Source organism: Ceratotherium simum, chromosome 8 (genome assembly GCF_057802395.1).
Source record: "Ceratotherium simum simum isolate JZ-2026a chromosome 8, ASM5780239v1, whole genome shotgun sequence".
In the NCBI taxonomy this organism is placed as follows: domain Eukaryota; kingdom Metazoa; phylum Chordata; class Mammalia; order Perissodactyla; family Rhinocerotidae; genus Ceratotherium; species Ceratotherium simum.
Window position 1 is genome coordinate 78,153,975 of NC_141907.1, and position 20,715 is coordinate 78,174,689.

The 20,715-nt window shown below is 38.3% G+C and overlaps 1 protein-coding gene across 6 annotated transcripts in view; it reads left to right on the forward strand.

Moving 5' to 3' along the window:
- The window catches only part of PDLIM5 (PDZ and LIM domain 5), a 215,279-nt gene that overhangs the window by 183,959 nt on the left and 10,605 nt on the right, over positions 1–20,715 (forward strand). For 5 of the 6 annotated variants that reach the window (XM_087434608.1, XM_087434602.1, XM_087434605.1 and 2 more), the window contains one exon: positions 6,001–6,175. In XM_087434608.1, the coding sequence (XP_087290734.1) occupies positions 6,001–6,175 (175 nt within the window). The remainder of the gene's footprint in view (positions 1–6,000; positions 6,176–20,715) is intronic. The other variant, XM_087434603.1, reaches the window with a different exon arrangement.

Sequence of the window (20,715 nt, forward strand, 5' to 3'; positions counted from 1 at the left end):
TGCTTGAAGATGTGGGCTTATTTTTCCTCTCTCTGAAAATATCTGGTCGCAGCTTCCACCTGCTGCCACTAGGTGGGGGTCAAGAACTGTGTATTCTGAGCCCGCTGCACTACATGGGCACTCTGGCCCATGGGTTGTGTTGGGGCACCAGGCCAGGGGGGAGGGGCTCTTTCTTTTACCTGCCCAATCCTGACGGCTTTTTGTGCTTCCCTCACTGTCCGCTCTCCTGAGGTGCTAGCTTGATGAAGGCATCCCCACAACAGTTCAGTCCCCTCTGTATGGGAATTTCCCACAGGCTTATTGTGAGAGCTTAGAGAGCAACGGTTTTCACGCAGAGGGCCACCCCTCCCTCCCCTGCTGAGAGCCATGCAGTCTCAGAGGAGAGGGGCTCTTTCTTTCATCTGCCCGATCCTGGGGGCCTCTCGCATTTCCCTCACTATCTGTTCTCCTGGGGTGCTGGCTTGATGAAGGCACTCCCACAACAGTTCAGTCCCCTCTGTATGGGAATTTCCTGCAGGCTGTGAGAGAACTTGGAGAGCGATGGTTTTCCCGTGGAGAGCCGGCCCTCGCCTCTCTCTCTGAGAGCCGTGCAGACCCAGTCCCAGGGTTGCTGTCCTTTGGGAAGGAGAGGAGTTCTCCTTACCTCCTTCCACTTCCTCCAGGGGTTCCAGCACCTTCACCATCAGACGTGTATGGCTGTATGGGTCTCTCAGACGTCTTTCGTTTTGTGTGAATGTCCTCCGTTAGTATATGAATGTCTTTTTTGTTGTATCATAGAGGGGGAGAGTCTACGGGGGAAGCTCACTCCACCATGATGCTGACGTCACCCCCATGCCCCTAATTTTTAAGAAGTGAACTAAAATTTCTCATAGATTGACTCCCTTGAATTCACATCATTGATTTGGAAAGGACCTAGTAGGTGGCATTCAAATCTCAGGATTCATTTCCTTTGATAGGGCCGTACTTCCCATTTTTAGGTTTTCTGGGTCCCCCAGTGTCCTTCCTATGACTCCTGAGGTTGGTACGGGTCACAACTCGACAGAATAGGCAGCAGAGCCACATAGAGTCTTCTGTCCTCGTTTTTTAAGAGTTTATCATTGACTTAGGAAGGAAAAGATATTACAGGATATTGATAAACAGCAAATAAATTATACATACTGGGTTGTTATAGATGTTAAGAGCAGCAAAAGAGCACTTCTAGCTGGGATGGTTAGGGATCCTGGGGAAGAAAATGGAACTTCCGTGAGCCTTACAGAATGGGAAAACTATGAGTGGCAGTGGAGAAAGGGATATTGCATTGGCTGAGGGTCATAGAAGCAGGGTCTGGCATGACATGTCCAAGAGACAGTTGGTAGACTATAGCATAGTGTTTAAGAGCACAGATTCTAGAGCCAGATCGCCTGGGTTCAGGATTGCCCTTCATTTGCTGTGTGACGTTGGGCCAGTTTCTTAACCTCCCTTTGCCTCAGATAGAGTAAAAAAGTGGTACTAGTCGTGCCTAAATCATAGGGCTGTTGTAAGGATCTGAGAATAGTGCCTTTGAGTAGTGATGGCCTAAGTTAAATATTAAATAAGTATAATTGAAGAGGAGGAGGATGACAGGGATGTGGGTGAGCATCAAAGACAAGATTGTAAAGAAGATTGGGGTGAGCTCATTGAGGGACTGGACTGTCGGGACTGGACTGTCAGGACTGCATATAGTTTGCAGTGAGGAGTTACCGAAGCTTTATAAGCAAGAAAATATGATCGGAGTAGTGTATTTGGAAAAATAATCTAGCAGAAAAGGTTGAAAAAGAGAAAGGCAGCAGAGAGACTGATTAGGAGACTTGTAATTGTCTAGTTTTGAGGAATTCAAGACCAGGACTCAACGGATAGAGCATGGGTTTGGATTAAAAAGAAGGGACAGACCTTGGAAACCTTTATAGTGGAACAGTTGTTAGCATCTGGGGACTAACTGTCAGCAATGTAGGAGGCTGAGGGCTGTGCCAGAGTAAGTGGGAGAATCGAGACACATAGGAGTTCTTAGGAAGAGCTAGTAATGGTACAAGAAGATGAAATCCATTTTGCATGTCTTGAATTTAAAGACAAGAACAGAATTGGGCATTGAAAATGCATCTCTGGTGCTCCAAGAGAAATCAGGCCTGGAGATAGAAATTGAAGACCCACAGAGGACAGAGCTATGCTGTGTAAGTAAATGAAGTAACAAGGAAGAGAGTGTACAAAGTGAATATTACAGTAATTTTCTTTCCCGTTTCTATAAGAGAAAGTGTGAGTCCAAGAGAATGAAAACATGTTCCTAGTTCAGTTGACTCACTTGAAGCATGGGCAATAGTAGAGTTCCCTGGCCTGTAAAGTGCTATTTGACAGCTCAAGTGGCAGGCAGAGCACTGTAGGAGATGTGCTAAGTGTTTATAAACGTGGTTTCTGAAGCTTTAATTGCACATCATTGCAAACAGGCTTTAGTCTGGTGAGGGAGAGTTATCCTTTCAATCATCCTAATTAATCCTATCCAGTTCTAACCACACCTTTGATATGTATCCTGTCAACATGGACATATACATACATACACACACTCTGTTCATTTATTTTATTTATATGCTTTTCTTAAAAGTTGTTCCTTTTAAACAAGACAGGGGTGCCCATTCTCGCCACTCTTATTCAACATAGTACTGGATGTTCTGGCCAGAGCAATTAGGCAAGAAAAAGAAATAAAAGGAATCCAAATAGGCAATGAAGAAGTGAAACTCTCGCTGTTTTCAGACGACATGATTTTATATGTAGAAAATCCTAAAAAACCCATCAGAAAACTATTAGAAATAATCAAAACCTACAGCAAAGTTGCAAGGTACAAAATCAACTTATAAAAATCAGTTGCATTTCTATACTCTAATAACGAACTGACAGAAAGAGAACTCAAGAAAACAATCCCATTTACAATCGCAACAAAAAGAATAAAATATCTAGGAATTAATTTAACCAAGGAGGTGAAAGGTCTATACAATGAAAACTATAAGATATTATTGAACGAAATCAATGATGACATAAAGAAATGGAAAGATATCCCATGCACATGGATTGGAAGAATAAACATAGTTAAAATGTCCATGCTACCTAAAGCAATCTACACATTCAAGGCAATCCCAATCAGAATCCCAATGACATTCTTCACGGAAATAGAACAAAGTATCGTAAAATTCATATGGGGCAACAAAAGAGCCCAAATAGCTAAAGCAATCCTGAGAAAAAAGAACAAAGCTGGAGGCATCACAATCCCTGACTTCAAAATATACTACAAAGCTATAATAATAAAGACAGCGTGGTACTGATACAAAAACAGACATACAGATCAATGGAACAGAATTGAAAGCCCAGAAATAAAACCACACATATATGGACAGCTACTCTTTGACAAAGAAGCTAAGAACATAGAATGGAGAAAGGAAAGTCTCTTCAATAAATGGTGCTGGGAAAACTGGACAGCCACGTGCAAAAGAATGAAAGTAGACCATTATCTTTTGCCATAGACAAAAATTAACTCAAAATGGATCAAAGACTTGAAAGGAAGACCTGAAACTATAAAACTCCTGGAAGAAAGTATAGGCAGTACACTCTTGGACACTGGTCATAGAGGGATCTTTTTGAATTCCATGTCTACACGGAAAAGGGAAATACAAGATTAAATAAACAAGTGGGACTTCATCAGACTAAAGAGCTTCTGCAAGGCAAATGAAACGAGAATCAAAATGGAAAGACAACCCACTAGCTGGGAGAAAGTATTGGCAAAGCATATATCCCACAAGAGGTTAATCTTCGTAATATATCAAGAACTCACACAACTGAACAACAAAAAAACAAACAACTCAATCAAAAAATGTGCAGAGGCTATGAACAGACATTTTTCCAAGGAAGATATACAGATGGCCAATAAGCACATGAAAAGATGTTCAACATCACAAATCATCAGGGAAACGCAAATCAAAACTACACTAAGATATCATCTTACACTGTGAGAATGGCTATAATCAGCAAGACAAAAAATAACAAATGTTGGAGAGGATGTGGAGAAAAGGGAACCCTCATTCACTGCTGGTGGGAATGCAAACTGGTGCAGCCACTATGGAAAACAGTATGGAGAGTCCTCAAAAACTTAAAAATAGAATTACCTTATGATCCAGCTATCCCACTTCTGGTTATTTATCCAAAGAACTTGCAATCAATAATCCAAAGAGGCTATGCACCCCTATGTTTATTGCATCATTATTCACTATAGCCAAGAAGTGGAAGCAACCCAAGTGTGCATTGACAGATGATTGGATAAAGATGATGTGGTATATATATATACAATGGAATACTACTCAGCCATAAAAAAAGACAAAATCGTCCCATTTGCAACAACATAGATGGACCTGGAGGGTATTACATTAAGTGAAACAAGCCAGACAGAGAAAGACAAACACTGTATGACTTCATTCATATGTGAAATATAAACTAACACACAGACAGAGAGAACAGTTTGGTGGTTACCAGGGGGAAGAGAATTGAGGTGTGGGCACAAGAGGTGAAGGGGCACATTTATATGGTGACTGACAAATAATAATGTACAACTGGAATCTCACAATGTTATAAACTATTATGACATCAATTAAAAAAAGTTGTTCCTTTCAAACCTTTTCAATATATGCCTTTCTCTTCCATTGCATTTTAATTGCCTGTGGCTACTTTCCATTGGTTTTAGTCCCTCACAGTTCCCACATTCATTCATTTATGTCTTGATTCCAGTTTATTCATTCATTTATTCATTTCAGATACTGTATTAGTTGCTAGGGTGATGAATAAGACACAGTTCCTTCCATCTGGGAGTTTTCTATCTAGTTGGGGAAGAAAAGACACAAATATAGGTAGTAGAAGCAGTATAAGTCATGCACAAAAGATTATGAGTACATGGAAGAGAAACATTTAATCTAGATTATGTGGAGGGTACAGTGGGGAAAGGCAGTTTAGGGAGGATTTTTGGAGCAGTTGACTTCTGGGCTGAATCATAAACAGTAAGTCGTGGTTACTAGGTAAATAGGAAGAAGGGTAGAGAAATGACAGTGAAGACAGCCTGTGCATAGAAGGACCCATTCACAGGAAAAAGTGAGGCAGTTTGATATTGCTGTAACGAGCAGAGAAAGGCAGAGAATGGTGAACAGTGAAGCTGTGGGGCAGGCGGAGACCACTGCAGGGACCTGTATGCAGTGCTTAGAAGCGTGGACTACATTCAGTGTTAAAGAACAAGGAGATCCTTGAAATGGTTTATGCAGACTTGTGATGGGGTAAGATTTCAGTCCTAGGTGACAGTTGGGAGGATGAGTTTAAGGAGGACAAGACATTTTGGTGGCTAGTCCAGGTGGGAGATATTGAGGATCTAAACCAGGACAGTATTGTAGGAATGGAGATGAGGGGCAGAATAAAGAACTATTTGTGATATAAAATCAGCAGGATCCCTTGAAACTGCAGAGGAGGGAGAGGAAGGCCGCACGATGATTGTTCTGTAGCTACCTTATATGACCGGGTGACTGATTTCACAGTCTGCTTAGAGAATACAGGAAGAGAGAGGAGTACAGTGAGTTCACTTTTGTTTTTATCTTCAACACTTAGAGATTTTATATATCTGGAGTTAAATCTAATTAATGGTTAGCAGAGATGTCTAGATGACTAGAAAGACATCACTGTCGATACTCACCTTAACCATATCTCCTCTTGGAAGCAGAGGTGACTGTGCTTTTCCTGCTGCACTCTGTGCAGTCATCTGTCGTAACTCTTTTCCCGGTGTTGTAATCCTGGATTTTCTTTTCTGTTTATTTCTGTAGTCACGGTCCAGGGTTTGGTACATAATCTCTCCATAAATGTGAGTGAGTATATAAGCAAGTGAATAGATTATTTATTAAAGTAAGATTATTAGAAAAAGTTTATATTTGGTTTATTCTCCTTCTGATTCTTCTGTGTTTTAACCCCCAGCAGCTTCCACTGGAAGAGTCTCAAACAGTGCCACTTCCCCAAGAGCAGCAGCACCAGCCAGCTCGGCCGGGGGGCCGCCCCCGCCAAGTGACCAGGACACTTTAGTGCAGAGAGCTGAGCACATTCCAGCAGGGAAGCGAACTCCAATGTGTGCCCACTGTAACCAGGTCATCAGGTTGGTTGGTTGTTTTTGAAGTTTTCTTGAAAGTACTTAATACCAATGTTGACTTTTTTTTTTAATATTCTGAAACGTTTGAAATTTTATTAGTGAAAATATTCTTGCCATATTTCTATGTAATAGTTATTACTGAAGTAGGTGAATATGAATATATATATTTGTTAGAATCTATTTTAATGAAAAGTAGTTCTGGGCTCCGTGAAAATAAAACTGAAAATACCAATTTTGTCAGTTATTAATTCCTATCAGAACTCAGGAAAGACAATGATTAATCTAGCCTTTCAGAGAATAATAAAATTTTAAGACTTGAAGGGACCCTGAAGATGGTTTATCCGAACTTCATTATTTTACAAATTATAAAAGTGAGGACTTTCGTTTAGATGAAAAATAACTAGAGACATAAAATAAAGAACTTTGAGCCCTAGAGAAAAGAAATTGGATTTTCAAATACCTAAGCACTGAAAGATATAATTACCTTCAGATCTATTCATAAATGCTTTAAATTTTAGATTAGGTCGTAACCTGCTTCTTGAAAATATTTTTTATCCAAACCTATTTTATTGTCTCTTAAATTCCAAGAAGGAAAAAAGGCCCAGAGATCTTAGATGAACATACTCTACTGGCACCTATTACATCTCTGAGCATTTCTTAACAAGTGGCTTTCACAATGTTATGAGGTAGAGGTGTGAATGTCGACTGCAGGGGTCCTACCAGTGGACCTTGTAGCCTCTTGGTAAGTGGCCTTGTGGGCGGTAACAAATGATCGGCTGAAATGACTGCTCAAGCTCTCTCCTCAGTTTTCAGTTATCCTCTTTTGAAATAATTGAAACAATGGCTTCTCTAAAGTTGAATCAGGTTAAGACTTACTAGCATTTTCCACGCCTCTTACATAATTTTTGCATAGGATAATGTTTCTAGTTAAAATGGAGACAAAGAAGCCTCATTACTTTATTTAAACATAAATATTCTTCTTCTTAACCACTATTAAATAATAAATGTGTCAAGAACACAGCACACAGTATGCAATTAAAAATAAAATAGCTTTTGTATTTTAAAAGTAGTCTATGTCCGTTGTGACATTTCAAAAATATAGAAAAACAGAAAGCAAAAATAAAAGTTCATACATAATTTCACCTCCCAAGATAACTACTATTAGTATTTTAGTTCACACTTTTAAAACACACACATAAGGACAGATGTTGTTTTATAGAAATGGAATCATAATATAGTATTTTGTAAGCTGTTATTTTTCACTTATATTGTGTTTTCTTCAGTGAGTACCTGTTTAATAAGAATTAACCAGTGGCAGTGGTGGTCATAATGGTGGTTATGGGGAGAAGGAGAGAGTCAGTAGAGGTTTCCAAAGTCTAGCACAATGTCCAACACACAGAAGGCATTCAGTGACCATGTGACCTGAGCAGATCATATGTGACTCCAGACCCGCTCATCGTTAAGGCCATAATATCAATTTGGTTAGAGTCATTTTCCTGACAGTACTACTATAAGGTTACTGCCTTACAGAAATATTTAAACTGTTACAAAATCTAATGTGGTACTGCTTTGTCCCCAAAGCGAAACAATGTTTTTAACTACTAACTGTATTTACTTGTTATATTCTTAGGTTTAATATTAATAAAATAAAAATAAGTTCTGACGTATCTGACTTGTTTCTGTGAGTTAGGGCATTTTGGTTACCTAAACTGGTATTTGGGGATACGATATTCTGGATGAAAACCCCCTTTATGGAGACAGGAGTCGCAGCTGCTGTTTGTGTGCTGTTGTAAGCAAGTAATGACTGGATGGGTTAACAAAGTGTCAGACCTTATCAGTTGCTGATTTCATGTTGCCTGATTATCAAACTCTGTAACATCCTGTAATCACCACTACTAGCACATCTGAAAAACATAGTATGTAGAAAATATGAGGATCAAAATAGAAATTACATTCCGCACCAATATCTGCCTTGGTTTCAGTTTTAATGCTAAACCAAGATGTAATTTTAATGCACAACCTTCTTGCCATGTGAAATAAATACATATTATGTTAACAGTATGAATGGCCATCGCTTATTGCTCCCTCATCTGTTAAATTTGCTATTGCTCTGGATTATACCAGCACTTGTTATCAGTTAAGCATTAAAGCTTCATTTCCTAGGGAAGTTAATAGGAATGGGGATTAGTTCATGTCAAGATCATATAACAGTAATTAACCTAGCACATTTGCTTGGTGCTCAAGTGCTACAGCAGCTTGAATAGATTGTGGTCAGTTCACAGACCTAGTCAAAGTATAATTCTAGTTCTTGGCCTTGGTGTCAGTATCACTTACCAAAGCAAAGAGGCATTAGATCAGGTGACATTCTCTTGGACACCTGTTTTAAAAACAAGCTGCAGTTGCAGGCTTGATCGTTCAATATAGAATACTAAAACCTGGCAGACTCTGAGAAGTTTAAGATTCTTTCATGATTTATATTGTTTTCCACAGTATAGTTTATATTATTTGTTTATAATTTATATTGTTTTATTTTGTATTTATTTTATAAATATTTCAAATTTTCAAAAACATTTTTAAAGAAAATATATTAATAATGGAAATCCACTTCGGTGGATTTTGTTTTGTTTTGTTTATCAAAGTTAATTGTTTTTGGAAAACCTCAGAAACCTGAATCACTGAATGTTAGTACTGAACTAGTTATCTCTTATGGAACATATTTAGCTTAAAATTCCATACATCATTTTATTTGGATCTAATGTTTAAAAATTTTTGGTTTATTTGAATCTCGAAAAGATTATGGATGTTTTGCCTAAATAATATTATTTAGGCATTACTTTGATTAGTTGCCTTTACAGATGGATAGGGAGTTACATTTTAGGAGATTTTACTGAAGCTTTAAGTTTGCTGTGGAACATTTCCAGTCCATTTATGATAGAAGTACCATTCCTTCGACCCTTATACTCATGAATAGAGTGACAGTTGGCTGGTATAAAGGAAAACAGAAAATCAGGCTAATGTAGCCAAAACCACATTTTAGTTTCCCTCATAGAATGGTCTTATGAAAACTCTATCTTATTTCTTGACTGTTACATCTAGTGGCATTAAAATCTATTGACCACTTGTATTACTCGGAGTTAAATGGACCATTCACATTTAGCTTCTTATCATCTTTGGGAAATAAGTAAGGGATTTATGGTGCTTGAATTTCTTCTTAAATATGGAATGCTTAAAAAAATTAGCCACAATCCTATTGTTCTGTCTTTGCCCCAGTACAGCCCAGAGCAATCACATTCAGTCAACCCATTGTTTAATGCAGTAAGAGGGAATTTTAACATTATTGATTTGTTTCTTGCTCAGTGATTTTCAAACTTTGCTCATAAGCAGAGCCATCTCGGTTACCCCAAGCAGAGGCCCACGGAGTTTTTTGCCTGTCTCACTATCCATTTCAATCTCTGAGCACTCTTTTATTAATAGGTTTTATTTTCCCTTCTGGTTAAGATTTTACTTGAAAATAAAAGGTTTCTTGGCTTAATGTGTTAGCGCCTAAATTTAAGGAAACAGCCAGACACAGAGCAAGATTTATGAGCAAGACATAGACCAAGGTTTCAGATTTACTGTAGTGAAAAATGAGAATGAACACAAATCTTCAGCATCCGTAAGATGTAATATTACAGTGCCATTAAGATCCTGTTTTCAGATGATGATAATAATAATAATAATAATAGTTTAATGTGTTCTTAGCATATGCCGAATGTTACGCTAAAAATTTTACCTGAGTTCTCATTAAATTCTCATAACAACTCTGTGAGACCATTACTGTTATTGCCTTACTTTCATGGATGAGAAAATTGAGGACAGAGAAGCTACGTATTTGCTTGAAGTTACATTTGTAAATGAGAGAACCTGAATTTGAGCCCAGATCTGTCTAACTTTAAATTTTATTCATGCTTTTAACTACCACTATTTAGGAAAATGTTTATAGGATTATATTAGGATGAAAAAAGAAATACAGAACTCTAAATAAAGCATGGTTCTAATTTTGTATTAAGAAAATAGACACCAAGATATATTAATATGTATAATATACATAACTTATGAACATATATACATATAATCATATATGCTACTGTATTGAATCAGGAAAAAAACGAACTTAAGCAGACCTACCTTAACTTAAGAGTGTGCCAATGTACTTTTCTTCATAATGTTTGAATGTATAAGCAAGAAAGAAGAAAGTAAATAATAGGTATGTTGAACAGTTAAAAGTTCTTACCTCCCACCAAAATGACTTTGTACCACATACACACGTTCTTAGACTCATATAGAAGACCTAGGTTCAGTTTCTCATCTAATGTAGAAATATAGTCATTTTATCAGCAACATTCATTGAGTATTTTGTGTGCCACTCCCTTTAGGCACCACTGATATAGAAATCAAAGACACACTCCCTTCCTTTATTCCCTATTATGGACTGAATTGTGGCCCCCTGAAATTCATAATGAATTTGAATAGGGTTGAAGTCCTAACCCCCAGAACCTCAGAATGTGACTATATTTGGGGATAGGGTCTTTAAAGAGGTAAAATGAAGTCATTAGGGTAGACCCTAATCCATATGACTGATGTCCTTATAAGAAGGAGGAGATTAGGATACAGACACACATAGATGGCCATCTACAAGCTAAGGAGAGAGGCCTTAGAAGACGTTAACCCTGCCGACACCTTGATCTTCAACTTTTAACTTCCAAAATTGTGAAAAAATTAATTCCTGTTGTTTAAGCCACCCCATCTGTGGTACTTTGTTAAGGCAGCCCAAGCAAACCAGTACAGTTACACACTAGTAAAAAATACAAACAAGCAAATCAACAACCGTATCAACATGGTAAATCTAATAGAGATACATCCAGAATCCTATTGGTGCAAAGAGGAGAGGTGGGGATTATCTAGCTTCAACAATCAGTTTCTTTTATTTGAAAGGAATGGCAAGCAATAGGTTCAATAATCTACTTATAAAACAATACTTTTATACAACAGATATCCATTGAAAACTTATCAAGTGTTAGCTAACGCTAAAGTGGTAATCATATTGCAATATATAAACATATCAAGCCAACACATTGTACACCTTAAACGTACACAATGTTATATGTCAATTATATCTCAATAAACAAAATAAATATTAAAGAAAAAAGAAAACTTATGTGTGCAAGTTGCCCTACCTGTATTCATGTATTTGTCATCTGATATAGAAGCTAAAGCCCTGGCTCAGATAACCCTAATGTAATAAAGTAAGTGTCCTGAGTGGTACGTAGTACCCTTATAGTAATATAAGGAATAAATGTGTACTACCTTATGTCCATACTAAGGAGTCCTGAATCATGGTACTTAGGAAAATTTATGAGATACCTGTAGGGTCCTAAATTGTCACAGTTGTAAAGTTGAAAAATTAATCTTGTCTCAGGAAAATATATTAATAATGGAAATCCATTTTGGTGATTTCGGTATCTATATATATATGATTCTTTTAATACCCAGGTCTCTCAGTTCCCTGACATCTTCTGCTTTAGTGATCCCCCTAGCCAACTTCAGCCACCAAATTTCAGTCATATCCTGGATCTTGTCTTTACCATTAACTGCAATTCCTCCATAATCTCATTTCTAAGCATGCCACTCTACTTCAACAACCACCTCCTGTATTTTCACTCTCTCTTTATTACCTCAACTCCAACAATCTTTTGACCACCCCTGACCTCCCAGCAGCCTCTGATTCATTGATCCAAATACCTCTTCACTGTCCCTCAGGTCCCCGTGTCCTCACTTCCCCTTTTATCCAGTCTGAATTCTGTAGTCAGTCATTATAATTAATACTCACTCTGTTGCATACACCCTGAATTCTTTTGCCCATCTCTCATTTCATCATATTCACTTAACTAAACCACTAGCCTGGATAAAATCAACTATGGTCTACTCTGTGCCCACACCTGAAAAGATGGATGTATCTGGAGGGAAACCCGCAACCACACTAACCAGTGTCACTTTATTTTATTTATTTATTTTTTCTGGGAAAGATTCGCCCTGAGCTAACATCTGTTGCCAGTCTTCCTCTCTCTGTTTTCTTTTTTCCCTCCCCAAAGCCCCAGTACATAGTTTTATATTCTAGTTGTGAGTCCTTCTAATTCTTCTATGTGAGTGGCTGCCGCAACATGGGTACAGAACCAAACCCAGGCCACCAAAGTGGAGCGTGCTGAACTTTAACCACTAGGCCATCAGGGCTGGCCCTAAGCAGTGTCACTTTAAATTCATAAGTGTTAATCTCAGGTGTGTTCTTAATAGTGACAAAAGTCTGCCGTATTTCTCTAGTACGTTTACTTTCCCACTCTCCCAGAAAGCCATTTCATATCTTCTCCTTTCTCCTTAAACCTCCAGTACCTCCTTTCCTTTCCTCACTGTCAGCTGATGACCTTGATTGCTCTTTCATTCTTTCATGTAGGAAAGGGAACAAAAAAGACATATGACATAGAGAAAACAAAAAACAAAATGGTACTTGTAGATCCTACCTTATCAGTAATTACATTAAATGTAAATAGATTAAACACTCTAATTCAAGCATAACGAATGGCAAAGTAGATAAAATCATGATCTGACTATATGCTGCCTATCATAGACACACTTTAGATTAAAAGATACAAATAGTAAAAGTAGAGGAAAAGATAAGATACATCATACAAATAGTAACCAAAAGAGAGCTGGAGTGACTATACTAATATCAGATAAAATGGGTGTTAAGAAAAAAGTTAATAGAGACAAAGAAGGACGTTTTATAATGATACAAAGTTCAATCCATCAAGAAAGTATAACAATTATAAACATATACTCATCTAACAACAGAACCTCAAAATACATGAAGCAAAAACTGGCAGAATAGAAGGGAACAACGTAGACAATGCAATAATAATAGTTGGAAATTTCAGTACCCCACTTTCAATAACGGATGTAACGACTACACAGAAAGTCAACAAGACTTAGAAGCCTTGAACAATACTACATACTAGTATTAACAGACATCTTTTAGAAAATCCTGTCTAACAACAGGAGAATATATATTCTTTTTAAGTGCACATGGAACATTCTCTCCAGAATAGACTATATATTGAGCCATAAAACAATTTTCAGTACATGTAAAAGGATTGAAGTCATACAAAGTATGTTCTCTGACAAGAATGGAATGAAATTAGAAATTGATAACAGAAGGAAATGTGGGAAATTCACAAATACGTGGAAATTAAACAACACACTCCTAAATAACCAATGGGTCAGAAAACACATCAGAAGGGAAATTAGAAAATACTTCCAGATGAATGAAAATGAAAACATATACCAAAACATTAAATGCAGCTTTATAAAGCAGTGCTTAGAGGGAAACTTATAGCTGCAACTGTCTATATTAAAGAATAAAAAAGATCTCAAATCAATACATAACCTTCCATTTTAAGACACTGGAAAAAGAAGAGCAAACTAAATCTAAAGCAAGCAGAAGGAAGGAAATAATAAAGATTACAGTGGAAGTCAATAAAATAGAGAATTTTTTTAAAAATAGAGAATATCAATGAAATCAAAAGTTGGTTTTTTTAAAAGATCAGCAAAATTGACAAACCTATAGCTAAACTAAAGAAAAAAAAAGTCTCAAATGACTAAAAATAACAAATTGTTCTCTCACAGTGGATCTGTGAGTCTGTGGGTCATGAGTCTGGGCATGGGTTAGTTGAATCCTTTGCTCAGAATCTGACCAGGCTGAAATCCAGGTGTCAGCTGAGCTGCAGTTCTTGTCTGGAGATCAGGGTCCTCTTCCAGGCTCATTTAGGTTGTCGTCCAAATTCAGTTCCTTGCAGGTGTAGGTCTGAGGCACTCAGCTCCCAGAGTCCACCCCACCTTAGGGAGTTCACAACATGACGGCTTTCTTCCTCAGGGCCAGTGGGAGAGCATCTGCTGTTGCTTTTTACCTATTTTAGGGCTCACTTAGTAAGGCCAGGGCCCATCTAAGATAATCTCTCTTGATTAACTCAGTGTTGACTGATTAGGAACTCAATTACATCTACATAACCCTTTTTGCCACATAAAGTAACCTAATCACAGGAGTGATATCCCATCATATTCACAGGTCACACCCACACTCAAGGGGAGGGGATTATACAGGCCATGTACATGGAGGGCAGGAATCTTGGGGGCCATGTTAGAATTCTACCTTCCACACCTTCTCCTCTCCCTGTCCACCCCTTCTCAGTTAGTGGTAGCTCTGTTCTCTCAATTGTTTAGACCTCATGTGATCTATCAGCACATCCTTTTGGCTCTAACTTCTAAATACTTCCAGAATCTGAACACTTCGCACTGTTTCTACACCTACCACCCTGATCCAAGCCACTGTCATTTCTCACCTGGGGTATTGGAGTTGTTTTCTAACTAATCTGTCTGCTTTTGCCCCTGCCCTATACCTGTCTATTATCAACACAGTAGCTAGAGTAAGCTGATAAAACGTAAATCAGATCTTGTCACTCTTTTGCTCAAAACCCTATAATGGCTCCACTTTTGGTAGAAGTCAGAATCCTCACAGTGGCCTAAAGGCCCTACACAGTCCCCCACCCCCCACCTCCTTATTTCTATGTCCTTATTACTGGCTGATTTCCCCCTTGTTTCCTCTACTCCAGACACACTGGCCTTCTTGCTGTTTCTTGAACACCCCAGGTCCCTTCATCAGGCCCCTTCAATTGCTGTTTCCTTTGCCCGAATTCTCTTCCCCTAGGTAGGTGCAGAGCTCAGCGTCAGCTCCTTCAGGTCTTTACTCTAATATCAAGGGGTCGCTGGCCACCCTTTATAAATCCTCCCACCCCACCCCTAGTCTCCCCATCTCCCCTGTCTGCTTTGTTTTACTCCTCAGCACTTCAACTCTAATGTACCAGATATTTTATTTGTCTTATTTGTTGTCTCTCTCCCGCATACTAGAACTTAAGTTCTTTGTGAGCAGGGTTTTTTCTGGCTTGTTTCCTGCCATGTTCTCTGCTTCTGGAACAGTGCCGGGCACATATCATTGCATGTAGTAAATATTTGTTCAGTTGATGAATTGACTTTTTAAAAATATTTGGAGGAGGGGCCGGCTCCGTGGCTTAGCGGTTAAGTGCGCGCGCTCTGATGCTGGCGGCCCGGGTTCGGATCCCGGGCGCGCCCCAAGGCACCACTTCTCTGTCCAGCGCGAGGCCGAGTCCCACGTACAGCAACTAGAAGGATGTGAACCTATGACATACAACTATCTGCTGGGGCTTTGGGGGGAAAAAAATGAATAAATAAAATCTTTAAAAAAAAAAAATAAAAATATTTGGAGGAATGTATGATGTTAGGCTTGCCAAGTTGAAATTATATCCCAGTTATTTGTCTTATTATATAGAATCACATTTCTCCTGCTTTTCTGATTTTATAATAACCTCAATATAAAGAACTGACTGTAATCGTCTCCAATAAGCTTTTCAAAAAATTATCAATTAATATTACATTTTTTATAACTTGTTCTCTTTATTCACTATTATGTTTGGGCTCATTTTAACTGTGCATTTATTCTGGAGGAGCAAGTCATTTATGCCTTTAAATAAAAAGCTATAGTTGGCCTCACAGCCTTTTAAATGCAATATGTTTTTTTGTGTGTGTGAGGAAAATCAGCCCTGAGCTAACATCTATGCCAATCCTCCTCTTTTTGCTGAGGAAGACTGGCCCTGAGCTAACATCCGTGCCCATCTCCCTCCACTTTATGTGGGATGCCCCCACAGTATGGCCTGACAAGCGGTGCGTCGGTGCACGCCCGGGATCTGAACCTGGGCCGCCAGCAGCGGAGCGCGTGCACTTAACCGCTACACCACGGGGCCAGCCCCTAAATGCAATATTTTAAGGGGCTATGAATTAAAGATAATAGTCAATGAAAGTAGAACTATGGGTTTTTTTTGAGGAAGATTAGCCCTGAGCTAACATCTGTTGCCAATCCTCCTCTTTTTTGTTGAGGCCCTGGGCTAACATCCGTGCCCATCTTCCTCCACTTTGTATGTGGGATGCTTGCCACAGCGTGGCTTGATAAGTGGTGCGTAGGTCCACGCCCAGGATCCGAACCCACGAGCCCCAGGCCACCTCAGTGGAGTGCACAAACTTAACCACTCCGCCACCGGGCCAGCCCTTAAATGTTCCACATTGGAAAGTTTGAGCATAATCCACTGGAAGTGAAAAATTAAGCATGTCAAAAATACAGTGTTTCTAAATTTTAGGAAGGATTGTTAATATCTCTAATTTCAAGAAAGATAGTCACTGTGTCTTACTCTCTTCTCTTCCTTGTGTGTCTTTGTGTATATTTGTGACTGTGTGTGCAATTTCTCCCAATAATCTTTTCTATTTCACTCTATTCTTCTAGTTATGTTGTTCTTAGACTGTTTACTCATGCCAGGCTCTTCCTAAAAGATGACTATATTATAAAACTGGCTTATACATATTTATTATATCTAGTTAAGTAGAATATCAGATTCCATATTTATTTTTCAGCACGTGAGTTCTTTTTTATGTGGCTTTGTTTTTAACTTTTGTTGATTGATTTCTTTTGATTTTTTTTTAACTTCTTTTTTTGTTTTTACCTTCTTTGATGCAGTAACTTTTGATCGAATAAAATTTTAGTCTGTAGTGGCTGGGCCCTGGAGGACTCCAGCTTTACAGTTCGCCATCCACATGATCTAGGAAAATTGGCTAACTTCTCCAATGTTTTCTTCATCTATTTATAACGTTAATTTCTATCACTGACGATTATTGTGAGAATTAAATAACAAAGGGAAGCAAAAAGTAAGCATTTAATTTTGAAGCTAAATCCCTGTTAGATTGTGCCTGTTGAAATTTGGAATTCCTTTCACCTTCCTGAGTGTTTGTAAGTGTTTCTTTTCCTCTGAACTCTTCTTTGGCATCCTTCCTTACCTTTCATTCTTTTTTTTTTTTTTGGCATAAGTCTTGCAGAAGATAAACAGGGTAAATGTTTTATGCCACAGCTCTTCTTTCTCAGCCAATCAATGCTTTAACTCTCTCTCTCCCTTCCTTTATGAGTCAATGAGTATTTAGCAAGGGCTCACAGGGTGCACAGTACTATAAGAGGGAGCTGAGTACTTAATTCCACTGTGCAGTTATCCAAGCCTGTCGTTCCAGTTCACAAATGGAAACCAAATCCTGCCTGGAACGAGAAGAACTTCTTCAGTGTTAATCCTGTGTTAATGAATTTGTTAAATTAGTCTCTGCTGACACAGAGAAGAGAGTATTTGTATGTATTTATATGTAAGAGATTTTATTGTTTAATCTATACATAACTTCAAGGGTATTGATGGGGAAAGATGCTCTTTCAGTGCAGCCAGGGAGTATCAGGTTAGGCCAGTATCTGCACTCAGCGTGTCTGTTTAAGAAAGGAGATCTGGGGGCCAGGCCTGTGGCCTGATGGTTAAGTTCAGCACACTTCGGTGGCCCAGGCTCAGTTCCTGGGCATGGACCCTGCACCACTTGTCAGTGGCCATGCTGTGGCAGCAGGCCACATACAAAATAGAGGAATATTGGCACAGATGTTTGCTCAGGGCAGATCTTCCTCAGTCAAAAAAAAATGAAAAGAGATCTGGCAGAAGCAAGGGTCATTTTCAACTCCCTTTTTAAAGGTGCAGAGGGAGTTTCTTCACTGTTCTTAAGACCTTTCACTATTAAAATTTGGTAAAGAAATTAAGGAAATAAAGTTGTCCTTTCTGTGGATGATAGTTTTTATTTTTAGTGGACTCTATTCTAGAAAGCTGTTAAAAACATTGAAGAATACATGAAATATAAGAAAATCTAAATTACAAAAGGGAGCAAAAGAAGAATGAAAATCATGGATGGGACCATTAAAATGAAGACTGGACAAAAATTTGTCACTGAGAGTGGACAAAACCTGCAATAATGACCTACGTACTTGCCTTTGGTTAGACTAAATTTGGCTTTAAGCCTTCTAGAAATCAACAAAAAAAGAAAGTTAATTTTGCGATTTACTATATGAGATAAAAATAAACCTGTTGCTCAAAAGAAGCAAAACTATTCTTGTTACAAAAACCTGAAAGAAATTTCCCTGAGGAGTCCGTGTGAAACTGACCCTGAGTGACCACACAACACTCTCAGCAGTGCCCTGCAGGCAGGGCAAGGGTGACTGTCGTAGAGCTATTCCTGTGACAAGTGTCGCTGCAGACTGATGGTGTCACGCAGAGCGTTGGTCATTAAAGGAATGATTCTGTGGCCTGGGTCAGGCCCAATATGCTGTGATCGCAGAACCTGGTTCTCTGCTGGTCTGACTTGAGTTCAACACATGTTTTAGGAAATCTAGAAAATGTTCCTTAATCAGTTGTTCTTAAATGTCTTCTTTTCTCAGATGAACTTTGTTAAATATTTGGTAGCACTGATAGACATGTTCCAGGAGTAAAGCTCTTTACTCCAGCTGCATACCAACACCTAATGCTTTAACTGGAGTTTGAGGTTGGATTGACTTATTCTGCAAACTGACAAGCTAAATAAGGACACGGGCCTTGAGGGGCCATCTAACCTTATGGATGAGCTGAAGATGTGCCCTGTTAAAAAATTCACCCAGCAAATTGTTTTGAATCTGCTCTAATGTCCAGACAAATGGTAGCATAAAACCCCAGAGTTCTCCCACACTCTATGTTATGGTCACGATAAATTTAGCCTGGCAGATTTTTCAAGCGTGTATAACCAGATACCCACCTGGTGGAAAAGCTCAGAGCACTCATAAAGCTTTTTCTGGCTTTGAGCATTGTGATTCCTTGGTTTATCTCTGAAGGTAAACTACTTGCCAAATATTCACTGAGAAAATGAAATGAAGACACTTTTTAAGTAGGACTGTTATTTATAAACCACTTAAAAATTGAGAGACAACCTGCCAAAAGGAACATATTTGGTTACAGAATAGGTGATCGGTAGCCCTTTTTTTTCTGGCAGGAATTAGTTAACAAAGGCATTCCTTGTTAGAGATAATAAAACTATAGTACCCTGACACTTAGAAAATAATAATAAACTACTTGTCTTAAATGCTAAGAGAGCCACATGCACTAGCTTATACAAAGTGACATCATGTTATTAAGAAGAAACAAGTTAGCAAAGAGTGAGGCTAGCAAATATCCTCTTAGACCTCACAGAACACGTTTTCATCATTCGTCAAGAGCCTTTTTCCTTTCTTGACTCTTGCAGAATTAGGTGCTGGTTCTGAGTAAATATCAATGTATTTTCAAAGAATTTCCCTATGGGAAATGGTTACTAAATACCAAAGTTTATGTTATTGTCAAAGACTAAAAAATGCTTCGACTTTGTGATGCTCATTACAGTGACTTTTCCTATTAATAATCTGCCTAGAAGTCAGGTATCTGATGCTTGCTAACAATTACCCTGTGGTCCTCAGTGATGATAATTGATGGTAATGAGATCAGAGGCAGAGTATCGGTTGACTAGAGCAGTATACTAGAAATCAGGAAAGCCAGCTTCTGGCCTTCACTCACTCAGTGATTTTATGACACATGTCATATCTTTTGAACATTCTGTATCTCAGCTTCTCCATCTGTTAAACTGAGTTCGTAATAACTGCCCTGGTCTATCTCACAGGAATGTTGCGTGGACAAATTAGATAAGTGTAAAAGTGCCTTGGAGGTAAAGCCACTCTATGAATAAAAATTAGTGTGATGTAGCTACTGAAAAGTATGTTGCAGAGGCTGGAATGGTTCGTCTCTGCAGGCTTCATGACTAGATAAGGCTTCATAATGGATTCCAGTCAAGCAAACCAAACCCATCTTATCAGTCCCTGACTGTATAGTATTTAATGGAAAAAAATCTCATAATAAACACATGTTACCTTGATACAAATGTGCATTAAAAGTCAGTCATGTTTGAATTAAATAAAACCTTTCTAAGTAGCTTGAAACAATCCCTAACATCCAGTTTACAGTTTCCGTAGTCATTTTGGAGGGTGAATATTTGATGTATGTAATAAAGTTGAGAAATAAGTATATGAAACAATGTGTGGGGAAGAGAAATTGACTAGAATGTTTTCTCAGGTAATAATTATTACTGTTTTTAAAACTCTGACATTACCAAATTGAAATTTTTCTTTTGTTTATTTTATAGAAATGTCAAATTCTCCTGTCTGCCTAAACTATATATTTTTTTCTGGTTACTTCATTTTCTGTCAGAGTTAACATCCTCATTCTCAATCGTAATCATGACACAATGAGACAGGCTCGCTCCTTGCAGCTCAAGAATCATAACCACCAAATCTCTTGAAGACAGAAAAAAGTGGAGGCAATGGCCTTTCTTGAAGGAATCCCTTCAGCGCTCTAACTCTTATCCCCTTTCTCTTCACACGAGTGCACAGAGAGTTCCTGTGTAAATTTACAGTGTTCAGTCATTGAGAAGGAGAATTGAGCAAGTATGTAATTGTTTGGACATTGCATTAAAGAAGTCCTCTCCAG